The 9,439-nt window shown below is 32.6% G+C and overlaps 1 protein-coding gene across 6 annotated transcripts in view; it reads left to right on the top strand.

The window, feature by feature from the left end:
- The window catches only part of GRIK2 (glutamate ionotropic receptor kainate type subunit 2), a 642,939-nt gene that overhangs the window by 531,837 nt on the left and 101,663 nt on the right, over positions 1-9,439 (top strand). For all 6 annotated transcript variants that reach the window (XR_010933794.1, XM_067702471.1, XM_067702472.1 and 3 more), the window contains one exon: positions 3,408-3,625. Coding sequence is in view for 5 of the 6 variants with exons in the window: in XM_067702471.1 (XP_067558572.1) it covers positions 3,408-3,625 (218 nt within the window). In the remaining variant the exon portion in view is untranslated. The remainder of the gene's footprint in view (positions 1-3,407; positions 3,626-9,439) is intronic.

Raw genomic sequence — 9,439 nt, 5'->3', positions numbered from 1 at the left:
AGAAGCTGCATTTAAAGTACTATTAAGATTGCATCTCCTTGAGACAAGAATACAGTGTATTGCTCCTGTTTCCTGTCTCATTTTGATGTAAAAAAATTCCCTTTCATATCAATTCTTGATGACTAGATGCCTTTGTATTGCATGATTAGCAAATCTACTGCATATAAATTTGCAAAAATAAAATATTTAACCATTTAGAGTTACCTTTTCAAGTAAAATATTAGCTGCATCTGATAGTATATAAGAATATAAAGTATTGCATGCTCAGAAGTGCATGCAAAAATACTCTTTCACAATTATTTAAAATTTATAATATTAACGGTAAAAGTAAAAACTATATTTCTCAGAAAATGACATAATACATGCAATATGTCTTAATGGTATATATATAACTATGAATTCATTATTTTAGTCTCAGTTCTCCCAAGCTGAATTTATTTTTATTTTTGCTGCTGTGATTTATTTTATTAATCTTTTAATATTTATATAAAAGTTCAATAAATTAATGTCAGACCTACTACTCAATATAAAAGATTTCATTAGCCAAGACCGAAGACTATTTTATGCATTTAAATATGTAATCTTTTTAAGTTTTAAAATGTAGTAAATAAAGCAAAATGCCCAAAATTTGAACAACTGACAATGACCGGATTAAGGAAAAAAAAAACATATTTCTTTGTAAGAGTTACCACACCTACCATAAAGGTTTACCTTAAATTTTAGAGGTGTATTTATTATCCACTTTGAAGAAATTCATTTGGTAATTGCATTACAGACCTGAGGAAGAGAAAATTTATTGTTAAGTTATAAAATGTTTATAAAAAAGGTACTTTGCTTTTGCATGTTTAATATTATGCATAAATCCATTAGTTCATTACTGTTTCATTTATAAACTACTTCCTAAAGTGAAAATAAATAATTACATGTTAAAAGGAAAAAAATCAATTTAACAAATACATTTTACAAGCAATCCTACTGAGTTGAGATAATTTTTCCTTTTAAAAATATAAGGCAATCCTACTGAGTTGAGATAATTTTTCCTTTTAAAAATATAAGTATCCATATATATAGTTTTACAGGTATTTAAACCTAAAACTTGAAAATTCAGAGAACTCTTACATGAACTAATCTAATTTTGAGGCATCTCTTTCTAAATAAAATGAATAATCAGTAGTTGTATTTGCCCTTTCCTACACTTTGGGTCCAGTGTTTTTTTTTTTTTTCCTTAGATTTATTTACAGTTGGAAGATAATATTGGAGTTCTTTTAAAATTTTAGAAGTGAATAAAAATCTATCATATGAGACAAGCATCTTTTATAAGTAGCACTGGGTTATGCCATTCCCCCAGGCAAATTGCTAGTCACCGGCTAATAATTAACCTTAATAGCCTGGAACAAATTGTTCTCATAATAAAGATCTGACCATAATAAAGATTTTAAAATGATTTTTCCTACCACTTTGGAAAATAAAATATTCTTTTTTACTTATATTTTATAAAATATTTGGAGACTTTTGAATATGTATACTGGTGAGATGAACTTGATATCTATACAATCTAGCAATTAGAAATAAGACTATATCTGATATCTCTGAAAATGATGACAATCTGAACAATGAAAAATTCAAATATACATTTGCTTTGCCACATAACTACTTCACTGCTGGTGGATACATGAAAGAGGAACCCATACTATTCTGGCTGATGCCCAGCTCCCCAGGAATTAGTGGGATATAGTGCTGGACATGACGTTACCTTGAGTACATGACAGTCAGCCCCTAACCAGGCTCTGATTCACAAGCCTAGGAGGTACTCGTTTAAGTCCTTGGGTAAGATATGAACTTGTGGTAATTGGGCCATTTTTGTCGAATGTCTCCACTGTTTTTTTTCTTTCCCAGTCTTGTTTGACTTTATTGGTGGTGTTGTTAAAAAAAAAAAAAATAGACTGGGCAGCCATAGCTGCTGATCATCTTGGGAATATTGAATATTTTAGTGTTTTGGTGTCCGAGTGTGTGTCTGACAGGGCCTAGGAGCAACTACGTCAGAAAGGTACTTTTCTGTTTTTTTTCCTTACAGAGTGGTAGGCAGAGTCTGGAGCTGGAGTTGGCTGTCATGTCCAAGTCTGTCTGCTTTTTAAAATGTTGTTTGTTTGTTTGTTTGTTTGAAATTGGAAGGGTGAGATGAACTGCAGTATAAGATGGGCTGTTTTGATAGAGCCAAGTCATGATACCACTTCTTTTCAATGTTAACATGAATAATTTGTTGTATTTTTCATTCCTTCTAAAGATGCGTTACCTTACTGCATCCGTTATTATATTAAAAAATATGTTAAACAAAACAGCAAATGGAGTCCATCTTTGCTTCATTCCATTTTACTCAAACCCTATTAAAATTAATTTGTAGCCAGTGCTTTCTTGACTGTAGGTTCACAATGATTAAAAGTGAATAGTAATATATATATCCATAAATTTAGTATACTTTTTTTTATAAAAAAGTTACACATGCTGATATGTGTTCATTTCAATATTAAGACTGCAAATAATGTGGTAAAACCAAAGGACTCAATTTAAAAATTGTTAGAATTTTATTTTATAACCTAAATTAATTAAAATTAATAATACTCAAAAGCTAAATATAATTATCAGATCTCATTCTCTTATTAATACCATGAGCAGGCAACTCCAGCCATGTTTTGTAATATAATTATGAAATTTTTATATGTGTGTAAAAATAAATTTATGGCAATTTAACTATTCTTATTCTGATTTTCCTCATTGAGGCTAACTATAGTGATAGGAGACATTTGTTTATGCATAAGAAAATAATTTACTACCTATTTTAAAATAAAAACTGGACTAAAACCCCACAGCTCAAGAAATGTGGTTAATTAAAATTATTTTCCTACAACATTACTTTTTTAAATGGCAGTATAGACAAGACTTTTGGGCTTCATGTGCATGAAAAATGAAACTTTACATAAATAAAGCTTGTTAAGAAATGGATTGGAATGTACATTAAGTCATTTCTTCTAAATCCCACATAACTAACAAGATATGAAAATCTATAAAAGTGGTTTATAAACTAGAGTGAGAGAGATTTCTCCCTTCTAATTCTATTTTTATAAAGGTTACCCAGTCATTAATATGTAATTCTTATTTTGCACTGTCTCAGGTAGAACTTGAGTCTCCTGTCACTATATGTAAACTCAGATGTCCTAAGAGACTACGTATTATCTGAAATTAGCCTCTGCTCTCCCAATGGCTGTTCCTTGCTTACTACAGAGATATATAAATCTGTGATTTAAGCTTTTATTACACAGTGATTCCATTCTGCCACTATGACCAAAAGTACCTGACTGCTGATCAAATTCTCTGTATTCGTTTCACCTTTTCCCCCCAATCTCTGTTAGGTTCTGAGCTCATGCCCAAAGCGCTCTCCACCAGGATAGTGGGAGGCATTTGGTGGTTTTTCACACTTATCATCATTTCTTCGTATACTGCTAACTTAGCAGCCTTTCTGACAGTGGAGCGCATGGAATCCCCTATTGACTCTGCTGATGATTTAGCTAAGCAAACCAAGATAGAGTATGGAACGGTAGAGGATGGTGCAACCATGACTTTTTTCAAGGTAAGTCCTACTGGTTATCCAAAATTTATGTATTAACATGATAGAATGCCAACAACCCTTTTTCTATTAATGAATTTAAGAGTATAGCAACATTGTTATTTGTGCAGAACAATCAATAGCATATTCCTCAGGTGGTGGAGAGGTATACAACTAAATATACGACCATCAAGGCAAAACATTTTTATACTTGCAAATGACAAGGAGTTGTTGCTTTATAAGTATTCCATTTTTGTTTGGAGGAGAATCTGTAAAAAAGTAAAATTATTTTTCCCCAACAAGGTTTTATCTTTGAATGTAAATAAATAAATAAATATATTTACTGAAAATTGAATAGCAGAGTCGAGTCAGACTCTACAAGGCGTGGGTATTCCAGAAGAACAGAATGATTACATGTAAGAATGTTTTCCATACAGACATTTCTTTCTGTTATGATGAGACAAGGTCAACTTGTTCAGAGCCTATAGAAAAAGAAGGAAAATAAGGACTGGTAGAAACAAGCAGAAACAGTTCCTATTCTCTGGACATTCATCCATCTAATATTCTGGAAGGCACAGAATCTCAAAATGGGCTACCCCATTGAACTTGCAATGGTTTGCAGTGGGACAGCCTGTGGAACATTTAAATGGAAAGTGTGCTTGCACCAAGTTCCAAGCATATAGAGTATCTTGCCCTCCTCTTTATTATTCAGATCTTCTCCTTGCTTCTGCTGATCTCACTGGGCCGGAGTAGACCCAATGAGGAGATTCCATTTTAGGGAATCAGTATCACTTCATAATTTCTTTTCTATTTTACTAAGTATTTTTATGTTGTTTGTAGTTTGAGCAAATTTTTAAGCCTTGGTATTTTCCTTCACTGTTCACAGGAATGCAGTTGGCAGTTCAAGTGGGTAGTAGAAGTGGTAGATGTTTTTTCTTTTAAAAAAATAACCGACTCAAGTTATAAAACAAATTCTTTCAACATTCAGTAAGTGCCTACTGAGTACCAGAAATTGTACTACACGTTGGGTATGCTAGAGCAAATAACGTCTAATTCTCACTTTTAAGAAGGTTATAGTTTAATTGGAGACAGGGAAGACTAGATCTAGGATCATATAACTGTGTTTTACTTAACTTTGCCAAATAATTATGCAACTTTCTTTGTAAAAATTCTTACCAAATTAAATCGGCTTCTTTTAGGGTTCTGGAGGACACCAAATACCCAAAGAATGAGATAGATTGATTGTTTTAGTCAAATCTGTATAATTCTTAAAATTTAATTACTTTCAGAGAGAATATTTTTTATGCCTAGGTTAAAGATTGGATGCATATTTTTTATTCAATTGGAAAATTATTATCATCTAATCAAATTTATTGAATAATCAAATATGAACAAAGCATTATGATCAGTATGGTGCTATTTGTCTATATTAATTGCAATTGATCAATTTTCCCCAATTGAATATTTAATATTAATAGATTGTTTTTCTCATAAAACACTTTTTTTTAAATAAAAAAGAAACCAGCTGTTGAAAATTCTAAGTGTACATCATCGGTGTCTTTAACTTTGCTCGGAGTGAATATGTAATGCATTTAAATTATTACAATATTCAAGGGAATTTTGAAGTTGACTTTGTACAGTAATACATAGAAAATACTAATGCAAGTGATTTGATACCAGAAGTAATTATTTCTGTTTCACAAATACTTCAGAGTTTAAATTTTACTTTTATTTTCTAGAAGGCTCAAATATCTTAAGTTTCAAAGTTCTTATATACTATGAGCAAGGTATACCTCTGGAAAATCAACGTTTAAAATTTTTCTCCTTTTCCCCGTCTTTAAGCTTATTTTCTCCCTTCTTTGTCTTTCTTGTCTTTCAAACTTCTGTTTTGCTAATTTATTTCTTGTTTAGTTCAGTTGCTCTCTTGCAGTGTCATTTTGCCTAACTTCACTCTGCTGCTCACTTTTCTTCTTACTCTCATCTCTTTTTTTTTCTTTCTCATACACACGGGTGCCTCTAGCACCCAGAGAAAAGTGACATGAAACAACTTTTTGTTTCCAACAGCACAGACTTTCTTTCTGTAAAATTGAAACCTTTGGGAATGTACAATTGTCACAATAAAAACCACACAGTGATAATCACTAAGTTGACAATTATGTTGATAACTTTATCACATGCTGAATTCTTACTGTTGAAATTTGAAAAAGCATTAGAATTTAAAAGGATACAGTAAATGTTGATTTTCTTTAGTTATTTTAGTGTAGCCCTAAATGATACTAATTTCAACCTCATATTTTGGCTTGTTAAACTATCTACTTATACCAGCCATTGGTATGAAATTAAAAAAAAATTCCCTAGCAATCTGTAATTGAAGGAATTGCATGGTCATTTTGAAATTCTACAATGAATCCAAGACTATTGTGTATAGTCGATTTACATCTGACACCATTCTTTTATTTCTTAATTAACAGCAATGCATACAAACACTCTAGGAAGCACCCTTAAGGCATTGATTTCTAAAGGAATTTCCATCCTGTTTTTACTAATTGAACAAGACTCTGCTGTTAACTCATTATTCTGAAACAGCTCAGTTCCAGAAAATTATTTTAAAGAATGTTAAAGTTGTGTTACTACAAGCAAGAGCTGGCTCAAGATACCTGGCTTTAAAGGGGGTGAGTCTTCAGTATTGCAAAACACAGAGTTACACCGCCATTCTACAACATTGAATAATTCCTCTTCCAAAGAACACACTTGACTTTGTTCATTGACCTTACATGTATACTGTCTTCAAGAAGAGTTCATTCTTCTTTTCTTCTGTATCCATTACACTCCACACAAATTCTCTCCAGGGATAAATGTAAAGCCATGACTGGCAAAATAACTCAAAATCGAGCAGCTGGTGCTTCTTCAGTGTTATCCCATGTAAATCAATAGAAAGCTATGTGACATCACCAATATGTTCTTAATTATATTTAGATAATAAAATGGTTGAGGGCCCAAGGATTTTATTGGAAAACAATAAAGTAGGGTCAAAACGTTCTCAGAATCTGGGAACTTGGTGCAGCAGAACTGAAATCTCACCCCAGGGCTGAACGCTCTATAAATGTCACCAAGCAACAGCACATGCTTTCTCCTTGAAGTATAACTTCAGCTATAGCTATATAAAAACTATATAGCTCAGCTATAGCCTGTAGGTGTTACGGTCTCTTCTGAGAATGCCTGTATTTTCAAAGTAAGTCATATGTTTTACAAAATGATGCTGAAATCACCTTGTTTCTATGCAACTTATGACTCAGGTTTTTCAATTTCTACAAATTCTCTCTCTGGGTTTGGTCTGCCTGAAATCTCTGGCTTTGCCACATATGCTAATATAGTCTGTCTTTCCAAAAGGTATCAAAGGAAATGCATATCCTCTTTCATGGTTATTAAAAAAGATTTCTGCCACATGTTAAAAAGACATTAAATGGTATCAGATACCTAATGTGAATCACTTAATACTTCTGAACACATAGTCTACAATTTAGAATAGTTGCTAAGAGGGAAAGAAACTGTGGAAGTAGAGAAACCTGAGCTTAATTTCAGACTCCACCACCTATTGGCTGTATTTAGATGAGACACTGCCCCTTGTAAACCTCTGACTCCTCATCTCTAAATTAGAATGACTAACAGAATCATTCTCACAATTTTTTTTAATCTTAAATGAAAGCTCTACATGACATGCTAAGTGCCTAATAAAAGCTTGATAGACATTATAAATTACCATTACTAGAATACATGGCTAATTTTTAAAATTCAGAATTTAGAATGATTTTAAACATAGTCAAGTAAAGTATGTTTCTATGACCCACAACTAGATAATTTTAAAATAGATTTTAAAAGATCACACCATGTTTATCTTATTTAAATTGCTTCATTCTTCTCATTATTGTTGTCATGAAGAAGGAACAATTTGATAAGTGAAATTTTTAAAAAATCTGAGGGGGCAGTTTTCAGAAGCTATTTTCTAGGCTGTGTATTGTGATATAGTATATTGAGATACAATTCACAATTCTTTTGGGAATTTATGCCACATCACAGGTAAAGGGAACTTTAAAAATTATTTAATATGAAAAAATGTTCTTTCTTAATTTTAACTTTTTTTTGTAATCTAATAAGTAGGATGTCTTATTTCGTCCAGTTTCATCATGCATCGTATGCTCTCAATTATATGATATGGATGTTCAGTCTTAAGAATACATTTTTATTCAATAAATATTTACTTATCTCTTATGTGGAAGGGATTGCATTAAACCTTAGACAAATATTGTGCATCTCCCAGCACCACCCAACACTTGTCTACCTCCTATATATCTTTCTATTTCCTTTACCACCATCCTGGTTCAGAACAGTGTCATCTCTGTCCAGGGTTTTGCAATATTTCTCTTTGCCAATTTTTTTCCCTCTTGTTCTCTACACTCTACAAGGTGACTTAACACCCTCCAAAATCACCCTGCTTCTTTGCTTTAGGATAAAAACCTAGCTCCTTACCAGGTTTACAAGGCACATCATGGTCTGGCTTCTTTTTATTTTTTAGCCAGCTGCTCTCACACTCTAAACTTCAGCCAAACTGGTTAGTCCGTGTCATATGATGACTACATGATACATCTCCTTCTGTTATGCTTTTCTGCCCTTATCTACCAACCTAATTGGTTATATTTTCTTTATTCCTTGGATCCAAATTCAATTAATTCAGGCAAATTTTCTTGATCCTTTCCCCCACCCAAATCGACCCAGTCTGGGTAAGGTACTCCTTTTTTAAATTCTCTGAGCATTTATACCTCAGTTATTAAATGATCACCCCAAATTGTATTCCATTAATTCTTCTGTTTCCATACTACACTGCACAGCACGGGGACATGAATTGAATCTGTATCATTTACCCTTGGATCTCCAGTTCCCAGCACAGACTTTGCATGTGTTTTGGGCTCTATTAGTTAACAGTTGCCACAATAATGTTGCTTAACGAATGACCAAAAACTCTTAGTGGCATGTAACATAAACCTTCATTGAGCTTATAAGTCAGCTGTCCTACTCCTAGAAATTTGGAGACCCAGAGGCTTTTCTATTAATACCTTTGGAACAGACTCTATTTCTGCTAAGCTTTTTTGGCCTTTAAATATATCCAGTTGAGTCCATTTATAATCTAAAAACCACACCCACAGTTCATATTAAAATGTGCCTCTCTCTAGACTTAATCATTGCTACTTTGGGCTAGAAGCTTTTTCATCCACAGGTGAAAATCTACAAGGCATTTCCTTAACTTTTTCGGAGGTTTTAACAAAGCACCTCAAGGCAACATGCTTAATTTGATTTTTAATTAAGGCCTGGAGCCATGTTGAAACAATTTTGAGAACTTTTACTGGCTGGAGACACTGAAGATCGCAAACAATTTTATGACCCAACCGTACAAATTCTAGCTCCTTCATATCACCTCTAAATTCTGTTTGAAAACTGCCCAGTTCTTTATAAAATTATTTCCCCCTCCTCCTCTTTGTTGTTCTTCTTATTGTTAATAGTCTATCTCTTCCTTGTACTACCTTATCCTATGTAGCTAAATTTACCAGCTGGTACTTTGAATATTGTGTCAATTTGTCTGAATATTTCTTTGTCCAAGTCCAGAAGATTATTAGTATGTTTTCTATCTTATAAGTTACTATAAAGCACACTATAAAAATATTATTTCCCCCTAAGTTTACAGATTCCCATTTTCCCAACCTCCCCTAATGATTTCATTGTTATCTGTTATCAATGTTTCATAGTTAGGTTTCCTTTAAGGTGGCAACTCACTTTTTAAAAAAT

The sequence above is a fragment of the Pseudorca crassidens genome, chromosome 13 (assembly GCF_039906515.1).
Source record: "Pseudorca crassidens isolate mPseCra1 chromosome 13, mPseCra1.hap1, whole genome shotgun sequence".
NCBI classification, from domain to species: Eukaryota; Metazoa; Chordata; class Mammalia; order Artiodactyla; family Delphinidae; genus Pseudorca; species Pseudorca crassidens.
Note: the sequence above shows the minus strand (reverse complement) of the source record. Positions and strands in the feature narration are given on the sequence as shown.